The following is a 24773-nucleotide window of genomic DNA, read 5'->3' as shown; positions in this document are numbered from 1 at the left end:
TTATAGATCTGCTTTGAGAAAGGTGGTTGGACAAGATGACTTCCAGAAGTCCCTTCCAACCTAAATTAATGTATGACCCTGTGATTCTGTGAATCTGCTATGAGATGCACGGGGACAGGATGAGAGGTGATGGACACAAGAGAAGGAAGGGAAATTAAAATTCGATTAAAAAAAAAAAAAAAAGTATTACGCTGAGGCTGTTCAAACACTGGGAAAAGCAAACAAACAAACAAACAAACCCACTTGACATGACCCCAAGTAACCCATGCTAAATTTTCCTTGCTTTGTCCTAGAGGTCAGACCAGCAACACTCAAAGTTTGTCCCACTCTTTGTTACCTCGTGTTTCTCTAGCTCCCTGAAGAGCACTCCTTCCTCAGCCCCTATGCCCCTGTATTTCTTAACAACTACAGCCATGGTGCCAGGTGTTGTGCAAGAGGTGGATGCAGCAGAACATGCATTGTACTCCCAGGAAAAGGCACTTTATCAGTGTGAAGAGCAATAGCAAAGGCTAGGGAACACAGTGGAGCCTGTGGAGCATGAGAGACTTGTACAGCCAGGTGTGATTTACGCTTTTAGGATTAACTGCTACTGGCATGGCCTTGAGCACATTGGTGTGCCCTAATGGCTCAGCACCCCCTGGCACCAACTCCACTTGGGACCTTCAGTTAGTTCAATCCATGCATCCATGAAGTTCCAGCTCAGCCCTAGGCCTTTAGTCTTGACCTGAAATACTTGTATGGGTAACTGGGCTCCAGTCCTGTCTATGGCCTTGCTTTCTGAATGGATCTTAGACCTATACCGTAGGTAGTTTGTCTCCTAGATTGACCACTCAGATCCATGTTGTAGCTTATCCCCAGACCTGTCCCTTGCCTTTTGTCCTTTTGTACAGTATCCCTGACCTGGTTAATCAACCAGGTTTGCCTTGCCTAGGGGTGTTGCCAACACTCAGCTGTCTGCTGTGCTCAGCCCTTGCAACACAGAGCCCCTTTGGTGAGGGTACTGTTTTCTTGACTGAGCTCCTGACTTGCCTGCCCTTAAGGAGCAGCCAGCCTTTGCTTCTCCCAGAGATGTAGCTCATTTTCCCTTAAGTCCTGCACAGTGCTGTGTGCTCTCCCTCTCTGGAGCGCAGTGTTTGGATGTTGACCTCAGCTCTGCTTCCAACTTTTATCTTCTCACAGTTTCTCTTGCATCTTTCTTATAAACAGATCCCACTTCAGAGTGATTTAGAAAACACTTGTTTTATCGCCTTGAAGACACCATTGACTGGAATATTTGAGCTAAAGTTACAACAGAGTTGTCTGTTATCTGCTGAGTTGCAGATAAGCTGTCCTGTTGACACAATGCTTCTTTGAAAGAAATACCATATGCGTTCATTTGGCACAGTCTAGTGGAGTCTGCTATGCAAAGGAGCAGGGAGGACTTTCTCTCCATGCCCCATGGGGCTCATGTTCCCTCTGCATCGAGCAGTCCTGTTGTGAGCAGTGGGCCAACAGCAGTTCACCAGCCAGCCCTGGCACAGGCAACCTGAGACCTTCAATTTCTCACCTCCAATGGCCTCTGACACAAGGTGGCTCATGGGAGCTCCTAAATCACCCACTTCCCTCCCCTGCCTACACAGAACGGAAGTATAACCGTTCTGCCTGGGGTCCTTCTTCTCAGGGTAACCTGGGCTTTCCTCCACCTATGGACTTGGAATTGCTGCTTTTATGCTTCTCTCAAACTAAAGAAGGCTAAGGGCAAGGGGATTGGGATGTTCAGACTCTAACCAAGCAAGAAGGGGTGAGATGTAAGGGTGCAGATGGAATTTGATCCAAGGAGCCCTTATCTCAGAGAGGGCTGGATGCCAGTGTCCATCCAGACCTCCAAGCTGCATTAATTGACATGGGTTCCTGCAGTATGGAAAGTTCGGTTGGAGCCTCAGCTTTATTGTTTGGTGTGCACACTGGATTTAAAGCTGTGACAAGAAGACAACAGATCTGGTCTATACACTGCTGAAAACAGTGCTTGTCTGCCAGGAGAAAAAAGCAGAAGGGCCATATCTTTAAACTCTTAGAATTGGCTTGACAAAGTGATAGAGTTGTCTGCATCTTCTGGCCTAAAAGGCAGCTCTCCCAAACCACCTGTTTTGAGAGCATTTTGCCACAGGGCAACATTACTGGGGCTGGGGGCTCTGAAAGGCTTTGCCAGGCCAAAGATAGGGTTTTGGAAGGAGAATGGAAAAGGGAACCACAGGCACCTGTTTGTCACCTGGAGCCATGCTCTCTGCTTAGCCCATGCAGGTTGTGGTGCCTTGGGACATTCTGTATGCAACAACTTCTGGCTGCTGGACACTGGCTCCAGCCCAATGACTTAACTAATTGATCCTGAAACCTGCCAGTGGAGAGTTAGCAAGCAGGAAGGTCTCTTGAAGATGTGTACTCATTTTTCCAAGGTCTCCTTTGAAACTGGACAAATGGAAACCTAACCTCCCTTCCCTTGATAGTCTGTGTCCTTAAAAAGCTGGCTCTCTCCACTTGAGTTTGATCATGGCTCTCCAGAAATTGTTCCAAATGGGCAATTCACATGTAGTGTTTGTGTAGCTGAAAGAGTCAATAACTGAAATCCCTCCTTATGGAGGGGATTATTTTGTACTTCTCTGGATGGAAGGGCATGACTCCCTCCCTCCAGTGAGCTTACTTATGCTGTCATGCGATCTGAAAGCTGCTTGAGTCACAGTCAGTAAGTGTCTACTGTAAGTGTCTACTAGTACCTCTACAAATAACAACTGTGACCACAAGTGGGTGCAGTACCTATAAAGTCACCATGCAACACTTGGCATGGGAGGCTGCATCATTGAGTTCCTGCTCTCTGCTCAGCTGTGCTTTTGTGATGGGTGAGTTACCTTCCCAGAGGCACACTGCATTCATATGTGGTGCTGGGCTCAAATGAGACCTGCACAGGGTGAGTATACAAAGGCGCAAGATTACTGTCAGGACAGCAACCATGATCTTGCCTGGGTGATACAAGGCCAGGCACCAAGGTAGCAGAAGGAATACAAAACCAAAGCACCAGACAACACACATTCATGGTGCCAGATTATGCTTTTTCCAGGCTACCTATGTCCTGTATTCCCCTGTCCTGTCAGAGGAGGTTACTGAATTCCAACCTGTTTCTTTTCCTTCCTGGTCGATACATGTGGCACTTACGGATGCTCAGGGGTCCTTCCCCAGGCATGACTGGCATCTCCCCCAGTACTGAGCTGGTGCAGGGCTTAGGGGTGTGCCGGTGGCCAGCAACAGAGGGGTTAGGCTCATGTCAGTGTGTGGGACCAGGAGACTTCCTCCTGTCTGCTTGGGTGGTGGTACGTGTACAGTAGGACCCATCCTCTGGATCTGGGTCCTGTGATTCTGCCTTCTCTGGTCAGGGCTTTCTGGGGGACATTGGCAGGGGCTGGGAGGGCTGCTCAGGGATCCTGACAGTGCTGGGCCTTCCCATCCCCAGGGCTCCAGGCTGGGACACGCCTGCTCCACAGGAACCTTGTCATCCTGCCTGTGGTGATGGTGATGCTTCTCTGTGTGAGTGCAGGCCCAGCAGTACCCACTGCCAGCTCCCGGACTGGTAAGTATGGATGGACTAGACTGGGGGCAATTGCTGGGTACCAAGGCAGGAAAGTATATGCTTGGCTCAGCACTGACCCATGGGTCTGCTAAGTGCCAGATAGGCCACGATGCAGTCAGGCTTAGGCACAACACAACAACTCCTCATGCACACTAACCCCTGGACCATATCTTGTAAGATAAGAAGCCTGACACTCATTAAGCCAGCCTAGAACCCTTGGTGGCTTCAGGCTGAAACCAAGGTGTTTCTGCCTAAACATTGTAACTTGGCAGGATTGCTCTGCAGTGCTTTTTTCTTTTTACACCTCAGCTCCATCAGAGATCCTCCCAGCACATTATCTATCTATCTATCTATCTATCTATCTATCTATCTATCTATCTATCTATCTATCTATCCATCCATCCATCCATCCATTCATCCACTTATTTTTGTAGCTCTTGTTGATTAGGAGTCTTCCCTTCCTTCTTGAAGGGAGGGTAACATTCCATGCAAGACCTTTATGCCCAAGATAAGCAGAATTTCGAAGGCTGAATCTGAAGTATCCACAGAAAGTTGCCCATCATCAGAAACAAAACAAGAAAAACAAATTAGATGGCAAACTAGTTTGGCAAGTTAATAATGACAGATCAGTCCTGCTAACAGATAAACTGCAACAAGCTGGGGGAAGACATCTCCATCAGATCTAGGTAAAACTTCTTAGTTCTTAGTCTTCTTTTGCAATGCCATGACCTCCAGGGAAAACATAATTTTTCACACGTCCTCATCCAGTGGAGCATTTTGCACACTTCTGATCTTTGCAGGAACTGCAGCTCAATATTTTAAGGGCTCAGTGTGCAGGTCAGCTATGCTTCTAAGATGTGACTGGTATCTGGAAGATTTTCTTCCCCCTCCCTTCTTGTACAGATGCATCAGCAGGATCCAAATGAAATATCAAGTCATGAGCAATAGATCCCAGGGCATATCTATTAGATCTAATAGATCCCAGCCAGTGGAAGCACCTATGCGGATTAGACCACAGATAAAAACAGCCCTTTTTGTTCTGGGTCCTTGCTCTCTGTTGTTGGAGCTCCTTGTTGTCCTGACGGACTCATATGGCCCTCCTCTTTCCCACCCTACTCTCTGTTTACCACAGCTGCTTTTGCAGGTTTCCCCGCCGACTGCAGCCATCTCCGCAAGACCAGCCCCAGTGGGGTGTATGTCATCCAGCCAGCAAAGTCTCCCCCACGGGTGGTGTGGTGCGACATGGACACCGAAGGAAAGGGCTGGACTGTTGTCCAGAGAAACTCTCATGACACTGAGCTCACTTGGAAGCAATCCTGGACCACATACAAGTATGGCTTTGGGAATGTGCAGGGTGATCACTGGCTGGGCACCGAGTACCTGCACCTGCTCACACAGCAAGGCACCTACAAGGTCCGCTTCGTTGTGCGGAATAAAGCCAATGTCACCCATTATGCTGAATATGACATCTTCAGGGTGGAGAGCGAAGCCACTGGATACCCACTGAGGCTGGGTCGGTTTTCTGGTGATGGGGATGACTATCTGACCAGCTACTATCCCAAGAAGGGGGGAATACATGACAACATGAAGTTCAGCACAACCGACAGAGATCAGGACCAGTACAGTGGGAACTGTGCCAGCAGCTACGGGGGCTGGTGGTATGACAGATGCCAGAATGTCCTGCTCAATGCCAAAAACCACATCCTCTGGCCAGGATTCTGCGACAGTGGTGACTGCGCATCCTCCCTCATCCTGGTCAAACCCACAGATGTGTGTTATCTGTATTGAAGGGGCCAGCCTCCCAGGAGGCTGCAGGAATGCAGTGTCCTGTTCCTGTGCCTGCCAGCAACTCTGTACCAACCCTAGTGCTTGTCCTGCACTGCCTGCAGCTCCTGCACTGTAATCAGCTGAAACACCACAGCTCTGGGGCTCAGGAGCCATCTCCTGGAGCCCTGGGCATGTGGGCAGCTTTACCCAGTGCTACTATGCTGGCCAGCACTGAAACAGGGGCACTGGTTTGGGGTGGATGAAGGAGAGAAGTGCAAGTTCCATTCCCTGTGCAATCCCTGCTTTGCTCAGACCCTGCTCACTCCTCAGGCCCCATCAGCCCCTCAACTCTGCTAACCATGGTGGAAGAAATCAGCTACAATAAACCCTGGAGCCAGACTTCACTGCCTTCTCTCTCCCTGTTGCGTCAGAAATGTGTGTGTGTGTGTGGGGATGGTTTTGTCTAGTCCTTCAGGATGGTCGACCTGGGGGATAGTGGGTGCATTATGATCCCCATAGATCCCCTCCTAGGCAAGAATATACACCTGCCTAAGGAATTCCAAATTTCCCATGAACGTAGAGAGCACATCACATGTTCCCCAGGCCTAGCATGGTGGCTGCTCATTTCAAGATGATTTTTTTCAGGCAGTGGAGTCAGCCGTGAAGCTGATTTTCCTTCTCTGCTGAGCCAGTGAAGAGCTGGTGTGCTTTGCAGAGCTTTTGTGTTGATGTTTCTCTTTTTATGAAATGCTTGAATGTTCCTCATTGAAAGGTCTGAGGGCAATTCTCCCTGCTACTGACTCTCCCCAGCATCAGCCTGTAACATAAACTTTTGTCCCTCTGATGTGGTTGTTGTACACAGCTAGGTACAGCTGTTGTACCTAGCTGTTGTTCTGTCTGTGGTTTGGTTCTCAGGTCTCTGGATGCTTCCAATGACTTGTTCCAGCCACTGTGCACAAGACTGTGGCTGTAAGGCTCTAAGGCTTATTATTGTATCAGTCAACAGGGCCAGCAAAGCCCATGGTATCACAAAACCCTTGCCCCACATCTGCCCCTGTCCGTGGCTGGGTGGTTGTTCCATGCTGGGAATGGGAAGACAGGCACAAACACACAAACACCAATTGGGTTGTGGTGCATATGGTGGGCTCTCTAAGAGCATGAGGGGAGGACAGGTGGCATGGGTAAGTCAGTCCCATTGTACTGCAGAGGGTGAATGTGGCCATGGATCTCCTTTGCAATGGAGGAAAGTTTGAACTTAAGGCCTGAAAGAAGCCACTGCTCTCCTGTGTCTTTGAAATAAAAGCTGAGCTCTGGGAAGGTTTGCAATTGTGAACTCTGAACAGCTTGGACTCTCAGGCCAAGATCTCTGCATGAGTTCTCAAGGCAGTCAGCAGAGCTATGGCTGCACTGTGTTTCTGAGGTGGCAGCACAGGCACTGTGCTGTCCTGAGTCATTGGTGGGCCTGCAGCCCCCATGTATGGGAAGATGAACACATGAGGGTGGTGCTGGCTGAGAAAGAATCACAGAATCATAGAATTGCTTGGGTTTGAAGGGACTTTAAAGATCATCTAACTCCAACCCCACTGCCACAGGCAAGGATGTCACCCACTAGATCAGTTTGGTCAAGACCCCATCCACGCTGGCCTTGAACACCTCCAGGGATGGGGCATCCACAACTTTTCTTGGCAACCTGTTCCAGTTCCTCACTACCCTTACAGTGAAGAATTTCCTCTTAATGTCTAGTCAAAATTTATCCTCTTTTTGTTTAAGATCATTTCCCCTTGTCCTATCGTTATCTACCCAAGTAAAGAGTCCTTCTCCATCTTTTTTATAAGACCCCTTTAATTATTGAAAGGTCTCAATGAGGTCTTCCTGGAGCCTCATCTTCTTCAGGCTGAATATGCTCAGCTCCCTCAGCTTTTCTTCACAGGAGAGGAGCTCCAGCCCTCTTATCATCTTTGTAGCCCTCCTCTGGACTCACTCTAACAGGTCCACATCTTTCTTGTGCTTGGGCCCCAAATCTGGACACAGTACTCCAGGTGGGACCTCATGAGTGAATGAGTTTTTTACCCAGTTTGTACTCCTGTCTGGGATTGCCCCAGCCCCAGCTGCAGCATCTTGTACTTACACTTGTTGAACTTACACTCATTCAGTTCACATGGGTCCACTTCTCCAGCCTGTCTGGGTCCCTTTGAATGGCATCTATCTTTGAATGACCTTCTATTGTATCAACTGCACCACTCAGCTTGGTGTCATCTGCAAACTTGCTGAGGGTACACTCGATCCCATCATCTATGTCATTCATGAAGATATTGAAAAGCACCAGTGCCAAGACAGATCCCCAGGGGACGCCACTCATCACCTGTCTCCACCTGGACATAGAGCCATTGACCACCACTCTCCGGGTGTGGCCATTGAGCCAATTCCTTATCTACCAGATGGTCCACCCATCAAATCCATTTCTCTCCAATTTAGAGACCAGGATGTCATGTGGGACTGTGTCAAAGGCTTTACAGAAGTCCAAGTAGATGTCATTGGTCAGTCTTCCCTTTGTTGACTAATGCAGTCATTCCATCATAGAAGGCCAGCAAATTGGTCAGGCATGATTTACCCTTGGTGAAGTCATGCTGGCTGTCCCACATCACCTCCTTGTACTGCATGTGCCTTAACACTGCCTCCAGGAGGATTGGTTCCAGGATTCTTCCCAGGCACAGAGGTGAGGCTCACTGGTCTGTAGTTCCCTGGGACTTTCTTTCTACCCTTTTTAAAAATGAGTGATGTTTCCCATTTTCCGTCACTGGCAACTTTGTCTGAGTGCCATGATTTTTCAAATATGATGGAGAGTGGCTTGGTGACTACATCAGCCAATTCCCTCAGGACCCTGGGATGGATGTCATCAGGGCCCATAGACTTGTAGTTGTTAAGTTGCGTCAGGAGGTCCTGAACTTGCTCTTTGCTTAGAGTGGGAGGAACTCTGCTCCGCTGGCCCTTCCTAGAGGTTTGGGGACATGAGAGATGTGGGAAGCCTGACCACTAGTCAAGACTGAGGCAAAGAAGTTAAGTACCTCTGCCTTCTCTCCACATCTGTTGTTACCAGTTCTCAGTCTTCATTGTCAGGATTTCATCAATGTCAGGACCATCTTCATCTTCATTGATGTCAGGACCATCATTCACAAACCTGACAAGGCAAGATGATGCTGGCCTGGCAGCCCTGTTTAGGTCTCCAGGTCAACATGGGTATGGCTGAACTGAGATGGTGCTTCCTCCCACCCTCACCTCTAGCTGTTGGCCATGCGGTACTGCATCCCCTTTTTGAAAGATCCATACCTTGAAACTCAGCTCTCTTAAGTGCAGGTTTTATTTTTAATTCCCCATTTGAATCTTGTGAAAAATTTCTCTTTTGCTTTCTTACTGCACCAGGAGCCCCCTGGCAGAAGCAGGCATCAGATGAAGGACATTTTCATGTCTGTGCAGGTTCTGAAAATAATTTTATTCTGCAAGATGAACACAGACTACAGCAGAGGTATGGCCTGCCTGGCCTCAGAGCACCTTAGGACAGGTTACTGAGTAATGAATTATATTCTTCTGCTTAAGTCAGTGGTCATCATGCCTAATTTCAAAGGAGAAAGAGAATAAGCTCTTGCTGGATCAGGAGGGTTTTATAACAGTTTTCTCCCCAGAAGCAGCACACTTGGAAACTGAATTGTTTATAAAGTCTTATTCTACTAATGATCCTAAAAATGTATCACAGGTGATAGGCCATAGATAAAGCAGGGAACATCACTACTTTTCAGGAGAAGAGCAAAAGAAAAGAGGTTTGGATATGCTGGAACACCCCTATTCATCCCCAGCCCCCCAGACAATAAAGAGTAGACCAGCAGAGCACAGATCTGGCCATGTCCAGTGCAGAAGAATGCTAGTGGTATGGAGCTGGTTTGATGAGGATAAGGGAGGATTTGCAGTCCCCTTTACACAGGCTACCCCATGTCATGCCACCCTTGAAATTCAGCCGTACAGAATAACATGCTGAGTACCACCACCCACCCCCAGAGTAGGATGCACAGTTCTTTCTTGAAGTGTCTTGATCCATGTCTTTTGTGGAGAATTTCATGTTGTTGTGCACATTACTAGGATTGTCTGAGTCCATGCCATCCCCTGCTGTCCCTGTGTAGGAGCCCAGCCGCAGCTGGTAGCCATGAGACTCATCATCTAGACTGAAGAAGTTGTAGTCTGCAAACTTGATGTTGTTTGAGGCATCCCAGATGACAAATCTGACCTGGTAGACTTTCTGCTTGGTGATCTGATGGATGTACTCGGTGCCCAGCCAGTACTCACTGTGCACGTTCCCAAAGCCGTATTTATAGGTGCTCCAGGACTCAGCCCAGGTGACAGCTGTGTCTTTCTGGTTCCTCTGGATGACCGTCCAGCCCCCATTTGTCACATTCATTTCACAGTACACCTTGATGGGGTGGAGACCTGTGGGCTGGATTATGTAGACACCACTGGGGCTGCCAGAGACAAGCTCGTTGCAGTCTTTGGGCCAACCTGGGATAGGAGAGAGAGTACTTTACTAAAAACCTGTGCAAGAGAACAAGACCACACCTCACACTATGGCAGGATGGACACGTGGCCAGAATACCCTGGAGATGCTCAGTTGTCCCAGTCCTTAAAGGTCAATTTGCTTTGCTGGAAGTGAGAGTGGGTTGACCTCAGCCCTTTGCTCATTTTCTCTAACAGGATACCTAATAGAAAGGCCCTAGTGCAAAAGGCTACCAACGTAGCCTACTGGGCTACGCTGGTATCAGGCCTGGAGACTGATAGGGACACTGGTGGGCTCCTCTGGGTCTCCTGAAAAAGAGGCTGTGTAGCTAAAACGGGGTCATACTGGGCAGGGAGGTGAAGAAGAACTTGTCTCTGCCAGCAACTTAGGGAACTGAGGAATGGCCCTTTCTTGCACACATACACCTTCATCATTGTGCATGGTGTATGTGCACACACACACAGAGTACTGCAGCCTACACTGGGTATGCTTCCTCACATCCACCGCCCTTTATCCTGGAGCAGGGTCAGGGCTAGGGATGATATAAGGCTCTTCTCCAGATAGAGCTGGCAGTACATGAGCACACAACACTGGATCCACCCTGTGCTGGCTGGTGTGATCTCCCCTTGTCTTCAACTCACTTCGTTTAGGATTGCACTCTCCCAATGCAGTTAAGGTTGTCCTACAAGATGAGCAGAAATCTCCTCAAATAAGCAAAGCCTGAGGCTTATGCTGCCTCTCTGCATCCTGCCTACCAGTATATACTATGGACGAGTTTTATGGATCTGAGGCACTGTCACACACTTTCCCCCATGTGTTACTTTATCAAGCAATCACTGATTGAGAGCACTGGTTGTGCCACCTGGGCTGGCCCAGACCAAAGAACTGAAATGGGATTGGTGAGAGCACTGTGATGCCCATGGGATGCTACTTACTGGTTTTCTTCAGAGCACTTGCTGAAGTGTTGGTGAGAGTTTTCTTGAAGATGGTTAGGGTTTGTATAGGCATGGACAGACCTGGGGCAGCCAAGACCAGAACACAAGCAAGAGGTAGAAGGCACTGTGTTACTAGGAAGGGAAAAGATGTAGAAAAGATGAAAAGTGACCCTCCCTCCACAGAAGTGATAAATCCCGTAGCTCCAGCACTGCACAGTGTATCATGACCATCTGAGATGCTGGAATGCACCAAGTATGCTTGTAGCATCAGACAGGTCTGTGCAAGCTGGAGAGCATGCCAAAAGGCCTCATCTCTTTTACCCAATGGGTAGGTATCCTTGCCTTTTTTTCCTTTGCCAGCTCTCAAAAAGCCATGTATGTGACGGTCTCAGTTGGAGCAAAGCACCCAACAGCTAAATGAGCCAAGTTCTCACAGGGAAACATTCCTAGCCTGCAAAACAGGGAACTGGCTGGGGGGCTGGGGTGAGTCAGACAGCGGGGTGCTGGTATATGAAGGGATGTCAGGTGAGCAATGCCCTAAGAGGGCACTGGTGTCACCATGCACTGATTTGTGCAAGGAACAGTGCACAGACTGTTTCCCTGTTGTTGGGCTGCCCTATCGCTGCTTCCAGCAAACGGGCTGCTCCCATTGATGGCAAGGTGTGTCCCCCTTCCCAGTCCCTCACTCACCCATGGCGTCAGTGTAGGAATGTCTTCTGAAGCACAAAGATGTGGAGCTGCAGGTCTCACAGAGGCCTTTGTAGTGTCCTGTGCAGTGGGAGGGGTGAGTGGGTCCAACCCCTTCTCAGCTTTTCTCCTGGAGAAGGAAATCACACTGTTTTTTTTTTTTTTTTTTTTTTTTCCACTTAGAAAACACAACCTGAGAAGAAGGTGACTGTGGTTCTTGGTACTTAGCTTTCTGAGCTGGAAAAAAAAAAACACCTGTGCCCGTAAGAGTCCTTGGAATGTTCTCTTCTGTGAGTGCTGTTCTCCTTGGATGAAATTTCTGTTGGGAGAAGTGTATCTGGGAGCTTTGAAGAGTGCTGCTCAGTAAATAAGCGATTGGATGACAGTCATCGTTCAGCATGGAAAGCAAACACTGAGGATGCCCCCACCCCCCACCATTTCAGCAAAGGTACTGCCAAGTCAAGTGGTTCTTGTTTATTGTGTTTTTATCAGGCCCAGCCTGGCTCTTGGTAAGGAATTTTCAGCAGCCTCAAGGCTCCCAGAGAGACTGGCTGTTGTGGGGCAGAATTTTGAAGTGTCCAATGGTCTCTGCACTGCATGACAGCAGGCAGAGGGGTGTGGTGGAGGTGGTCAGGGAAAAGCAGGTGAGCCCTCTATTCCCCAGTGGACAATGGTCCTGAGCTGCAAGGAGCCTGCTGAAAGAGATTCACAGAATTTCTAGGTTGGAAGAGACCTCAAGATCATCGAGTCCAGCCTCTGACCTAACACTAACAGTCCCCACTAAACCATATCCCTAAGCTCTACATCTAAACGTCTTTTAAAGACTTCCAGGGATGGTGACTCCACCACTTCCCTGGGCAGCCTGTTCCAATGTCTAGCAACCCTTTCGGTAAAGAAGTTCTTCCTAACATCCAACCTAAAACTCCCCTGGTGCAACTTTAGCCCTTTCCCCCTCGTCCTGTCACCAGGCACGTGGGAGAACAGACCAACCCCCACCTCGCTACAGCCTCCTTTAAGGTACCTGTAGAGAGCAATAAGGTGGCCCCTGAGCCTCCTTTTCTCCAGGCTGAACAACCCTGGCTCCCTCAGCCTCTCCTCATAGGACTTGTTCTCCAGACCCCTCACCAGCTTTGTTGCTTTTCTCTGGACTCGCTCAAGCACCTCCATGTCCTTCTTGTAGCAAGGGGCCCAAAACTGAACACAGTACTCAAGGTGCAGCCTCACCAGAGCTGAGTACAGGGGGACAATCACTTCCCTAGACCTGCTGGCCACACTGCTTCTTATACAAGCCAGGATGCCATTGGCCTTCTTGGCCACCTGAGCACACTGCTGGCTCATATTCAGCCGACTATCCACCAATACTCCCAGGTCCTTCTCCACCAGGCAGCTTTCCAACCAACAGAATCACAGAAAAGTTTGCTAGTTTGCTAGCTGCCAGTTGACTGGGACATCCCCTGATAGCCAGGACTGTTGATAAATGATGGAAAGTGGCTTGGTCAGCTTTTCTGCCAGTTCTCTCAGTACCCTTGGGTAGATCCCATCTGGCCCCATTGTGTACATCCAAGTGCTGTAGTAGGTCGCCAACCATTTCCTCATGGATTATGAAGGCCACATTCTGCTCCCTGTTCCCTTCCACGAGCTCAGGAGACTGGGTATCCAAAGAATAACTGGTCTTGCTGCTAAAGACTGAGGCAAAGAAGGCATTAAGCACCTTAGTGTTTTCCTCATCTCTTTGTCACTAAGTTCCTCCCTGTATCCAGTAAAGGATGGAGACTCTCTTTAGTCCTCCTTTTTGTGTTTATGTATTTATAAAAACATTTTTTGTTACCTTTAACAGCAGTAGTCAGATTGAGCTCCAGATGAACTTTGGCCTTTCTAATTTCATCCCTGCACAGCCTTGCAACATCCTTATAGTCCTCCTGAATGGCCCTCCCTCTTTTCCAGAGGTCATAAACCCTCTTTTTCTTCCTGAACTCTAGCCACAGATTTCTGTTCAGGTCTTCTGAGCCAGCTTGTCTTTGGGCACGTGGGGGCGGTCTGCTCCTGAGCCATTAAGATTTCCTTCTTGAAGAGTGCCCAGCCTTCCTGGACTCCTCTGCACTCCACACTCTGGACTCCTCCTTAGGTTCCTTACCTGGTCTGAAACTTGATCTTCTTCAGTAGTCAGTTCTTCATTCTCCTAGTGCCTGCCTTTGCCTTCTCCATATGGTCCTGAGGTGTCCTGGAACCCTCGGTGGTTTCTGAGTATGCCTGGCATTCTCTTTTCAGTCAGTCAAAAGCAATATTTTGCTTTTCCTTGGGGAAAAAAAAAAAAAAAAAAAAAAGCTGTTGAAAACTATCTGAAACATTAGACCAGAAGCTGGTGAAGTGATAACTGGATTTCATGTTGAACCAGACTTCTTGTGAAGAAATACCTTTTCCAGAGCTTTTCCAGAGTGCCGGTTCAGGTGAAGGGACGGTGTTTGGAGTGCCTTAGCAGTGTTGACAGGTTATCATGAGAAAAATGAGCCCAAGCACAGGGCTAGGCCAACATGACATGCTTCTGGGCCCTAAGACAGCAGCTCTGTGCCACCAAGGGCCTGCAACATGCTCTGTGCTGGCATAGAGATCCCTGCTCTGCACTGCATCCTCTATGCACAAACTGTGGTTACTCACAGAGTGCTGGCACTGGTGTACTGAACCCTGATGGGATAAAAATCTACCACAGAGGGGACTGATTGCTACATGGGCAGTTGTCCAGACAATGCTGATCACTAACTGAGCTGCCTATTCATGTCTGCCAGAAAAGTGTTTGGCAATCAGGTGGTGAGGCGCATAGGCTGTCCTCTCTTCTCTACATCCTCCCCAACACCCCACACCTTCAAGGCTGTGCCAGGAATCTTTGCATGTCAAGAGGTTGCTGCAATAATTCCTATGCCACCTGTTAGGAAGCCAGAGGAGAAATTGATGTCTAATAACTAGAGCATTTCTGCCAATGTGATCCTTTCTTACATCAGAAAAAGGAAATTATTTGTTTAATACAGGCAAGAAAAAGGAGTATCTGCTGCCAGATATCATGAAGCAGCTGCAGGATGCCGACAAAGGCATCAGCACATGAGCTGTCGTTGTACTCAGGAGCATGTTCGCTCTCATGGGGCAGAAGAGGGATGGTCCCATCACTTTGCAGCTGGCTGAGAAGCTTATGACATCCTTTGATCATGCGAGGGCAACAGGAGAGCTGAAGGCTCTGTCTGTGAGTATGTGGGCATACCTGTGGTTTGTGCCTGATGCATGCCTGTGAATTGTGCCTTCCACTGGAGACATCTCCCTGGGTGTTGTCAGAAATATTTTACCCCATGTTTCTCAGACTGCTCTCTGTCCTGCCCTGGTTGTGCCTTTGGTGTCTCTGTCTTTGGTGTCCTCTGCTGTGGGGCTGCAGCAAACCGGTCTTCTTTCTGCCTTCAGCTGCTCCATTACATGTTGATTCCCCTCCATGCTTGCTGTGGCATGGGACAGAGACAAGAAAAGAGCCTGAGAGGTCTGAGAGTACGGGAGAGCCCATGTCCTATGTCTGTCTCTTCCTGTTACCCTCCATTTCTTGTGTATGTTCCTGTCATCAGTATTTAGGCTCAGAATAGCCCCTTCACACTACATGACTGTCCATCTGAGGGAAAATAGTGATTGAAAAGATTGCAATACTTTTTCATTATTTTTATAGCATTATTTTTATTTTTATTTATTTATTTTTATTTTTATTAGAAATATGAGATGCAGCCTTTAGGTGGCCCCGTTGTGTTATCAGATAGCTGCAAGACAAGAAATTCCTCGTTCCTTGCTCAGGACTGCTGTGCTGTCAATGTCCTGTTGCTCTGGAGGAATTCAGATGGGAATCCAGATGATGAAAGATTTTTTACCAATTATTTGAGACCATAAGAATCAAAAGGATATGGGCATACTCTTCTGAGTTTGTTGCCTGTTTTTTTCGTATCTTTATGGTAACTTTTGTTTGTAAGATAAACACGAATAGTAACAAAGGTATATATGACTAGAGTCACTCAAGCTGCACCTGATTAATAAAAAATGATATAAATTAGCTTAAGGGAGAGAGGGTGTTGGGGAAGATATCATTGTGAAGGAAAAGATAGTATCTTAAAAGATATCTTCTGACTTCTGGGATCAGTCGGTGGGCTGAGCCTCTCTTCCCCATTTTGGGATGACTTTTGGTAAGATTTGAACACGGTCATACCAAGTGCCTCCTCAGGAAACTTAGAAATTTCTATAGAGTTGCTTCATATCTTTTAACATGTTTGTAGCCAGGCTGTATTACTCATACTTTTGGTATTTGCAAATTGGTATTCAGACAGTGAATTTATCACTAGCAAACCAAAGAACCTGTGTATCTGTTGCGTTAATATTGCACTACTCATTAAATCTAGCTGTGATAGTTCTCATTGAATGTGACCAAACTCTTTCTAAGTGTGGCCGTGGTAGTTCATGGTATGTGACTAGACTGAGGGTGTATTACATTGTGAATTTGTAATCATGATAGTACAGTACCCTGAATGCAACCAGACTTATAACAGATAACAGGTAATAAATTATAATTTTGCAACAGAATCAAGTTCTCTACCCCTCCACACAGGAAGAGAGTTAGGGGAATGACCCAGGTGTCCTAGTGCAACAAGAGCAGCTGCAAATATTTCAATTCTCAGGATTTGATCCATGTATCAAGCTCCTGTGGTGTAAATCCAGGTAAATCTGAACTCTCCTTGGGGTCCCTGTTGTCTGGGTCTTTGGGATGCCTGGGAGTCACAGGGGAGGCTCTGGAGGTTTCCGGAAACACCACCAAGAGGCCCTGGGAGGAGGAAGGAAGAATGGAGAAAGAGTAAGAGGCCCTATATCACCATTTTTTTTTGGGGGGGTGGGGGGGGGGAAGGGGATCATGGGGCAGCTGGGGATACTGGGAACCACTGAGGTGACTCAGGATGAAAGTATGGGGTCTTGGGGGGTCTTGGGCAGCTAGTCCCCCAAATGTAAATTGGGGGGGGTGGAGGGGAGGAGGAGGGGGCAAAGGGATTATGGGAGTTCTGGGGAAAATGGGTGAAAGTGACTGGGTCTCAGGGGCAATTAGGGAGACCTAAGTCTGGGGGAAGCAAGAAGGCAAAGTGGTCTGAGGTAGTCCTGGGCAAGTAAGGAGTCCCAGAATGGGCCTGAGGATGATGGGAGTTCCAGGGGAAAATATGAATGATGCCCTGTCAGTTTATGAGTCACAACAGTCTATGCCTCCGCCCCCACACACACCCTCCCCCTTCTTCTTCACATTTGTAGGGATTCCTGCTTAGGGACTGGGAGATCAGGGGGATTCAGGAATACTGTGCTGGTCTGTGAGGGTCTCCAGAAGCATGGTGATTTTGAGGGTTGAGTTTATAAGGTTAGGAGTACTCACACCAGTAGCAGCACTAGCCCCATGAAGCCAAGTGCCAGCCCCAGCTCCAGTGACACTGTGGGCTGCAAGGGGGTCCTGCTGTGGGGCCAGCGCAGCACAGCTCTGAACTGGGCCTGGAGTCCCTGCTCTGCCTCCACACTTCCCCCTGATACTGTGGGGATGCAGGGACCTAGGGTCAAAGGGTACTCCTCCCCAGGAAACAGGTGCTCTGGCAGCCCCTACTCCAGTCACAGACATAACAGCCCTCACGGACCCAGGCATCTGAGGGTTCCTGCCCCACTCCACATGCTCCATTGCCCCTGAGAGGAGGCAGGCATCGGGGAACACCTGCTCCACTCCAACCTCTCTACCATGGATCCAAATATTCAGGCTCACACACACCCCAGTTCCTCTCCTTTTGAACCAGGTGTCTGGGGGTCCTGCTCCATCCCACACTACTCATTGCCCTTGGGAGACTCAGGTTTCTGTGCGTACCATTGAGGTAGAAGTACTTGCGGGCCAGGGTCTCAGATGGGGCCCCCAGGCGACAGGCAATGGTTCCTAGAGTGGGGTCCTGGAGGGTCAGGCTGGGAGGTTCCCCCAAACTCTCCTGCAGTTCCTCAAACAGTGCTAGGTCCTGTGTGCGTATCTGGACATGGGGGAACATGTCAACATTGCCTCGTCCATCGGGATCATACAATAGCACATGTGCTGTGCAAAGGCATCTGTGTCATGTGCATGCTTGTCATGTCCCCCTTATGCTCCTTGTGCCCTTTGTCTCATGCATGTGCATCGCACCTTGTCCCCCACATGCTCTTCGTGCCTTTGTGTGTACCACACAGGGATGCATAAGCACAACATATGCACAAGTTACTTCCTTCACGAGTGGACAGGAATCTGTACACACAACTGCCCTACCTCCTGCTCACTCACCCTTCATATGGGTGCTAGCTTGCTTCCATCCTGTGCATACTCTCACACATGCTATTATAGCACATTTATATCTACAGTATAAGCAATACTTCCATCTATTGATAGTTCTCATGCCAAGCACAGAAGTGGTCTTGCTATGCCCACTCCTCTCATGAATGTCTATACATACTCTTGCACATGCATAAGCTACTCACATCCTTTGCAAACATCCAGGTAATGGGCAGGTCTGGAGGGACAGCAAAGGGCACATCACAGTGCAATGTGATGGCTTCATCCTCATGGACCCACACATCTTGAACTGGGAACATTGGCAGGCATGTTAACTCACATATGCTCATGCATTCACAGAAATATTTGCACTCCTCTATGAATGCACGTGCTTATACATTCACAGTAGGCATGGACTGGCATGTATCCTAGAACATTCTCACGCACTCATGATGGACTTAGCAGGCATGCCCACGTATCAGAAAGGAAGGTTGTCCCAAGAGCCCTTGAGGCACCCAGCTCTGGGGTAGTTCTTAGTCCAGTCTGGATGATCTGGGTTGAAAATGGCTCCCCTACCTGGGCAGTCCAGGGGGAACTGGCAGTCCACAAGGCGGCAGGTTGCACACTGGAAGATGCGGGCAGCTGGCTGGTACCCTGGGAGGGAGATGTTTGGTGGCCCCAGAGAGATAGGAGGTGTAATAGGAGAAAGGGGGTAACAAGCCAGAGGGATAGGCACTCACCACAGGGGGGGATGCAGGCTGGAGCTGGTGGGGGAAAGCATAGTTAAACTTGAGATCATTAGGGGTCCATATCCCTGTGATGAGCTCAGCCCTTGTCCAGCCCTGGTCTGGCAACCCTGGAGGCATCTCCAGGAAGGGTATGCCCAGGGTGGGAATCCCAGGGGTATAGATGTCCAGGGGAGGGGGAGTGTCAGTCCCTGGCATGGGAAAGCTGGGGTGGGAGTCCCAAGGTTCACCCAGGTGGGAGTCCTGAGTGGGGATCCCTGCTGGGCCCATACCTTCTTCCAGCTGGCTCAGCTTCACCCAGATTATATTGATGGCTTCCTGCAGAGACACCTCAAAAGGCTCTGGAGGCTCCCAGATGTCCAGGTGAGACAATGTTCCTCTCCCCAGTCCCCCAATCTCAACCCCACACTCCTCCACCCCCAACTCCCCAGATTCCCTTTACAACACATCTGGATCCAATATACCCATCCTGGAGTTTCATGCATCCCTAAATATCCCCTTAAAGCCCCGGACTCTCTATATGCTGAAGCTTCTATGTCCTCAGGATTCCCCAAATATCCCTTCACACCACCCCAGACCTCCATAAATCTCATAGTCCCAAATCCCCATTCATGTCCTCCATATCCCATCCCTCATGCCCTTATCCTCTCACGTCTCATCCCCATACATGTTGCTGCTTACTTATTTCCTTCTGCTTCTCCAGAAAATGCAGGGCATCCATGATGATCTCCCGAAGTGCCTCACGCTGACTTGACCCTGAGACCAGTACAAGGCACTGGGACCTCTACAGGGTCAGGATTGGAGGTTCAGGGATGGAGAGGGTTCCACTAAGGGCTGGGATCCTGATCAGGGTTTAGGGGTTCTGGGAAGGGTCAGGTATCCCTGGGGATCCCCAAGCTCTTGAGTAGGGCTGGGAGTTGATGGAATTCCCTAGTGTGTTCCTTCCTGGTCAGGGCTGGGTGATCATCAGTGTTGAGGCAAGGCTGGGAATCCCAGAGATACTTGGGGTCCAGGTCATAGTTGGGGGAGTGTCAGACAGAGTCGAGAGGTGCTGGAAGATGGTCCCTGGGGTCCAAGTCAGGACTGGGGAGACCTTGGCATGGTTGAAGGTCCCCAGGATGCTTGTCTAAGTGGGGTTCCTCTTTAGGAAAGGGGTCCCCAGCTACCAAGGTTCCTGTTCAGTGTCAGAGTGAGGGCCTTGGTTTATGAGGGAATCCACTGAGGGCTCTGGGATCCTGTTCAGGGTGGAGATCTCCACTGAGATGGTTGTTCCTAGGGTGCCAGTCAGGATGGGGGTACCCAGGGAGGTGGGTGTCCCCAGGGGTCCTACCACGCACCTACAGTGACAGGGGCAAGTGGCACAGAAGCCTCAGCAAGCGCCTCCAGGCAGTGTTGCTGCTGAGGGCCCTTGAGGGAGGTCCTGGTGATGTCATGGCAAAGACGGGTCCACTGCATGGGAGGCCCAAAGCAGAGCAGGCAGGGGTGAACCCCAGGAAGCCAGGGCACCAGGACTACCCACTGCCACAGGCCAGGTTCCACTGGTTGGATGACTGGGTGTCCAGGGAGCCAGGGGGCCAGCACCAGCAGGAGGGAAACCCACCACCACCCCATGTCCCCAAACCATAGCACCTATATGCCTAGGTCCCCGGGGAACAGGTGGGTTCCTGGATGAGGCCCAGCTGCTTGCGTCTCCAGGGAACACGAGGGTTCCTAGGTGGGGTCCTGGTGGTTGGGTTCCCTCCTTTGGGGAGGTCCCTATGGGGATTGGGGATACCCAGACATGTGTGTCCCCTGGGGTTTTGGGGATGCAGAAGGGGCTCCTAGTATCCTCATTTTGGTCTCCCCAAATTCTTCACCTTCATTCCCCACCAATCATTTTATTTGGTACCCCCAAATTACCTGTATTTGAATGTCTAATTCCCCCCACCTCATCTCCTATAATCTTATCCCTCAGCACCCTCAATCCAGTTGTTGTCAGTCTCCAAATCCCATCCTTTGGAAACCACTCAAGGGTTTCTCCTTATCCCATCTGATGAATACCTTCATACTCTTGTTTGCGATCACTGAAATAAGTATTCTTTGAGGTCACTGACCCCTTACGCTGTCCCCATCCCTTTCCCTGTCTCTGGTCTCTGCTTGGAGGGAATTCAGGTGTCCCAGATGAAATTTGGCAGCCAAGATGGGGCACAGGGGTAGAGGGCCCAATGTATATAGATCAAGATGGAGGTCTGTGGCAGAAGGTTATAGGGATGCCTGTATTCCTCTGCTCCATGCCCCAGTCCAGGCTGTCCTGTGATACATATTCCCTAAGACCAGGTTGATGCTGACCCTTTGGCAGCCAAAAAATGTTGCTATGCTGGTGAGCAGTGGGGTTGTCTTTCAAAGTGGGGGTGTGAGTCTGGGGAACTGGAGGGGAATTTGGTCTCCTGTAACCCCAGCTGGGATTTAGAGTTGCTCTGATGCCCGTTTACATGGCAAGGTTTTGGTAGCAGGGAGCTGCAGGGCTGGCCTCTGTGAGAAGAGCCCAGAAGCTGCCTCATATTGTAATACACCATAAATGTTTGTTCATTGTCTTTTGTATTATAAAAACAAGGAGTTCTGTTTGAGGAGCGGGAGTTGCGAAAGCTCCCTGCTGAAGTAAGGAGCTGTATAATGCTTGGCTAGACACTATGAAAATTCTTTTGCTTAATGTAACAGAAAAAGAGAATCCCCTCCCTTTCTGTCTTTCTGCATCTCAGTTGCCTCTTTTGTTCAAAGACACTGTTGCAAAGCTCATGTAACCACCTCCTGATAAGTTGCTAAACTAGTGTATCAACATCCTGCCTTCCTGTCTCAAAAGTTGAACCACAAGGCTGAGGAAGACTACGACCTTCATCTTCACGACCACCAGAGGGACAGAGACGGCCCCCTAGCAACAGTGTGCGCAGTCGCAGAATGTACTGGAATGTGCTGTGTAACCCCGGAATTACCAAGATATAAAAAGGGACCCTGGCGGGGGTGAGGTGTGTGCCGTTGGCGGAGCAGAGACTCCCCGGCCGCCCAGCACTGTTTTGCTTGCTGATTGCTTACTCAATAAATTCCTTTATATGATTAAAACAATAGTCTCTGAAAATTAATTAAGGGGGCAACTTATAACAAATTTGGTGCCGTGACTCGGATGAAGGCAATTTGATTGAAAAACCCATTGAAGGGGGCGCCCCACTGATTTCAGCGGCCTTCACTAGGACTACTTTCATTCAAATCCTTCACTGACGAATCCTAAATTCAGCAGCAAGCAAATAAAGCCGGCAACCCCTAGTAATCTTTGTGCACGAAGACTGAACGAAGACTCAGGAGTGAGTAAGTATAGGCTGGTGATCCGTTCGGTTGGGGTTGGGTATCCCAGAGTGTGGCGTTGTGAGATGTCCAAGAGGACGAAGTGAGTGTGGACCCCTCGGTAGTGTGGTTCCCACATCCCGCGAGGGACTGGGCCACGAAAAGAGGGAAGCGATTTGTGTGTGTGTGTGAAGGCGCTCCGGAAGATGGGACAGAAGAAGAGTAAGCCTTCTGGTCCCATGGGTGGGGTAATGTCTGATGTTAGGTTACCCCCTGTTCCTCCAGATAGTCCCTTGGGATTAATTATTAAAAATTGGGATGATTCCCCTTCTAGGTGGGGAAAGAATAAAGTAAAAATGATACTTCATTTTGTTGAAATTTGGGGCGGTAAACAAATTTGAGGAGACAGCCTTTATTGGCCTGTATTTGGGTCCTTTGAAGACTGGATTTGTCAGGCCTTAAATATCTATGTGAATTCAAAGGAACGTTTTAGTTTAGAAGAGAGTGAATATGCACATTTTTGGATCAGCTCGGAAAGTTGAGCCAATTTATACCCTTTAAAAGAAAAAGGAGGGGATGGGAGGTGTAAGAAAAAACGAGAATTAGAGATACCAGCCCCACTGCCTCCCTATATTCTACCACCCCCACCTGCAGCCCCTCCGACTCCCGGGCCTCCTAATCCCAGGGAGATGCCAATAGCGACTCTGACTCTAGCACTCAGGGACCAGTGATTAGGAGTCAAGCCAGAAGACAGCAGCTTAGAAACAAAGGGGGGTTGTATTCACTAAGGGAAATAGCAATGGGAGGACCACAACCTGGTGTGGGATATGTGGCCGTCCCCATTAACTCCGGGGATGTCCGAGATTTTAAGAAAGAGATGGGAGGAGGGTCAGCGAGCTTTAATGGCAACTGGCATAATGTTTGCAGTTGCTGGGGAATAATTCTAACTGGAATAATAACTGTATGTTGTATATGTAAAAGCCCGGGCATTTTTGTTAAAGTGTTCTTTTAAACATATATTAATATGCAAATATGTAAGTATAATATAAGAACTGCCATTGAGGTGTATGTCTAAGGGAACAAAATTTGCCCAGGCCTAATATCGGCTCGTCAGGTTTAAATGTCCTACAGGCAGTTAATTTACAGTGGTCTGATTTTACTTGTGTATCTATATATTGTGGATTTTGGAGGGATTGGGATTGACTAGTAAAGAGCTTCTAGGAAAACGGTGGAATATTAACCACTGTAGATTACAATAGGAAAAGGTCAAAGCAAAGAAATCCCGCGGAAACGCCCCCTAGGATGTATACTAACACATTGGAGGGATATAGCGGGGTGAGGGGGTACAGAGAGTAAAAGAACTCTTATCAAATATTGTAATCAGTGGTGGACACTTTATAAACTAGAGGATGGAGAGGAGTGGCCCCTAAATGGAACTATTAATTATAACACCATATTACAGTCAATGTTGTTTTTGTGGAGAGAAGGAAAACAGGATGAAATGTTATTTCACCATCTTGGAGGGAAAAGGTACAGAATTAAGTTGGCCCCTGACTGAGCCTTTGATGTTGGCATTAGAAAAATAAAGGCTAGAGAAAGATAAAGGAAATGTTAAAAGGGTTGTTGAAAGTGTTAAAGGTATTTGAAGTTGAATGAGCAGGGAAAGAGGACGTAGGAATGTTAATAGCTCTGCCTCAGCCCAAGGCTGAGATCTCAAAATCAGGGTTGTTAGCCCTCTGGGGCAAAAGGATCATGATGGGTCCAAGAGAGAGTTGTTATGGAAACAGAAAAGCAGTTAATTCTTAAAACAACCTGAGTTCATGTGCGAGCTCAGATTGCCGATGGGACCGCTCAGGGAACTGTGAACAATTGCATTCCCCTGACCAACCCCACTGAGACCCTAATCATACCGAAAATTATGATCGGTTAAGTAAATACTAAAATCTGGTTGAATTGGGAATTGAGAATATTGTTCCTAGATACAGAGTTATAGAAGCAATTGACTCTGACCAAGGCCCTCATTTTCTCTCCAAAGTGTCTCGAGAGACTATGAAAGCTCTAGGAACAAGTTGGGAATACCACACTCCGTGGCATCCCCAAAGTGCTGGAAAGGTAGAGCGAATGAATGGTGAAATTAAAAAACAACTAACTAAACAAATGCTGGAAACAAGAGTAAATGGGGTAAAATCTTTACCTCTTGCACTGTTAAACATATGGACACAGCCCATAGGCTGTCACTTTCAGAACTGGGTAACAGATCTAGGGAGATCATGGGGAGAGGGCGCCATGGGTACTCTGCTAGGCATCAGGGCCCAGCGGGAATTGCCAGACGGGGTCTGCCGAGGGACCAGGGGCCAGCCGTGGCTCGCCGGCGGAGGTCCGCTGCTGCTCCCATGGGCCTGCCGGAACTCGCAGCAGGAGGTCCACTGGTCCACTGGCATACCCAGGGACCTGCCAGGGCTTGCAGGGGGGGGTCCGGTGCCATGCTGTGGGACCACAGGGGCTTGTGAGGGGGGTAAACCGGCATGGTTGCCCAGGAGCTTGCCAGGGCTTGAGGGAAAGGGGGCGTTCCACGGCACCTACCAGGGGCCCTCCTGGGCTCGCACGTGGGGGTTTGACCGTCCTTCCCTGGGGCCCCACCAGGGCTCGAAGGGGGGAGGTTAACCGGCATGCCCAGTGCCCCGCTGGGGCTTGCAAGGGTGGTCCACCACAACTACTGGCCACTGGACTTGAAGGGACGGATACATTGGTGTGCCTGGGGTCCCGCGGCTGGTCACTGGTGTGGTGTCCTGGTTTCAGTTAGCACAGAATTAATTTTCTTCCTAGTAGCTGGTGGAATGCTGTGTTTTGGCTTAGAATG

At 49.0% G+C, this 24773-nt stretch overlaps 3 protein-coding genes and 1 long non-coding RNA gene across 9 annotated transcripts; 2 read left to right on the top strand and 2 right to left on the bottom strand.

The window, feature by feature from the left end:
• The first annotated feature begins 2745 nt into the window (after positions 1-2745).
• Positions 2746-5764, top strand: LOC309885885 (fibrinogen-like protein 1-like protein). 4 transcript variants are annotated; one of them, XM_082776266.1, is made up of 3 exons: positions 2746-2873; positions 3482-3598; positions 4743-5764. In XM_082776266.1, the coding sequence occupies exons 1-3, from the start codon at positions 2804-2806 to the stop codon at positions 5384-5386; spliced, it is 831 nt and encodes a 276-aa protein (XP_082632392.1). In that variant the 5' UTR covers positions 2746-2803; the 3' UTR covers positions 5387-5764. The 4 variants fall into 4 exon arrangements, with proteins under 4 accessions (XP_082632392.1, XP_082632391.1, XP_082632394.1 ...); XM_082776265.1 differs by having other exon boundaries at positions 4731-5764; XM_082776268.1 differs by having other exon boundaries at positions 2807-2941.
• Positions 5765-8689: 2925 nt separating this feature from the next.
• LOC309885887 (fibrinogen-like protein 1-like protein) lies at positions 8690-11629 on the bottom strand. Of its 3 annotated transcripts, none has more exons than XM_082776271.1 (3): positions 11531-11589; positions 10841-10921; positions 8690-9910 (listed from the first exon to the last, which is right to left on the bottom strand). In XM_082776271.1, the coding sequence occupies exons 1-3, from the start codon at positions 11532-11534 to the stop codon at positions 9282-9284; spliced, it is 714 nt and encodes a 237-aa protein (XP_082632397.1). In that variant the 5' UTR covers positions 11535-11589; the 3' UTR covers positions 8690-9281. The 3 variants fall into 3 exon arrangements, with proteins under 3 accessions (XP_082632397.1, XP_082632396.1, XP_082632398.1); XM_082776270.1 differs by having other exon boundaries at positions 8691-9910; positions 10841-10972; positions 11531-11629; XM_082776272.1 differs by lacking the exon at positions 11531-11589 and adding an exon at positions 11183-11242 and having other exon boundaries at positions 8691-9910.
• Positions 11630-11772: 143 nt separating this feature from the next.
• LOC309886078 lies at positions 11773-21671 on the top strand. Its single transcript, XR_014318890.1, has 3 exons — positions 11773-11975; positions 14551-14759; positions 21438-21671. It is a non-coding gene; the product is annotated as an uncharacterized lncRNA (long non-coding RNA).
• On the bottom strand, positions 16712-20209 carry SPACA6 (sperm acrosome associated 6; the record flags this gene model as incomplete). The annotated part of the gene is made up of 8 exons (XM_082776626.1): positions 16712-17103; positions 17427-17580; positions 18059-18162; positions 18429-18506; positions 18593-18616; positions 18871-18939; positions 19280-19354; positions 19936-20209. 8 exons carry the CDS (start codon positions 20207-20209, stop codon positions 16949-16951), a joined length of 933 nt encoding a protein of 310 aa, XP_082632752.1. The 3' UTR covers positions 16712-16948.
• Positions 21672-24773: the final 3102 nt, after the last annotated feature.

Source organism: Aythya marila, assembly GCF_965140915.1.
Source record: "Aythya marila genome assembly, chromosome: 20".
NCBI lineage: Eukaryota > Metazoa > Chordata > Aves > Anseriformes > Anatidae > Aythya > Aythya marila.
This window is presented reverse-complemented; position numbering and strand designations above follow the sequence as displayed.

What these genes read in the sequence shown, in the direction of transcription:
- LOC309885885 (XM_082776265.1), top strand. Translation starts at nt 2,804, where the DNA reads ATGCAACACTTGGCATGGGAGGCTGCATCATTGAGTTCCTGCTCTCTG. An exon ending in CAGCTGTGCTTTTGTGATGG is followed by an intron (nt 2,874 to 3,481) that starts GTGAGTTACCTT and finishes TCCCATCCCCAG; the next exon opens with GGCTCCAGGCTGGGACACGC. An exon ending in CACTGCCAGCTCCCGGACTG is followed by an intron (nt 3,599 to 4,730) that starts GTAAGTATGGAT and finishes TGTTTACCACAG; the next exon opens with CTGCTTTTGCAGGTTTCCCC.
- LOC309885887 (XM_082776270.1), bottom strand. An exon ending in AAGTGCTCTGAAGAAAACCA is followed by an intron (nt 9,911 to 10,840) that starts GTAAGTAGCATC and finishes CTCCTATCCCAG; the next exon opens with GTTGGCCCAAAGACTGCAAC.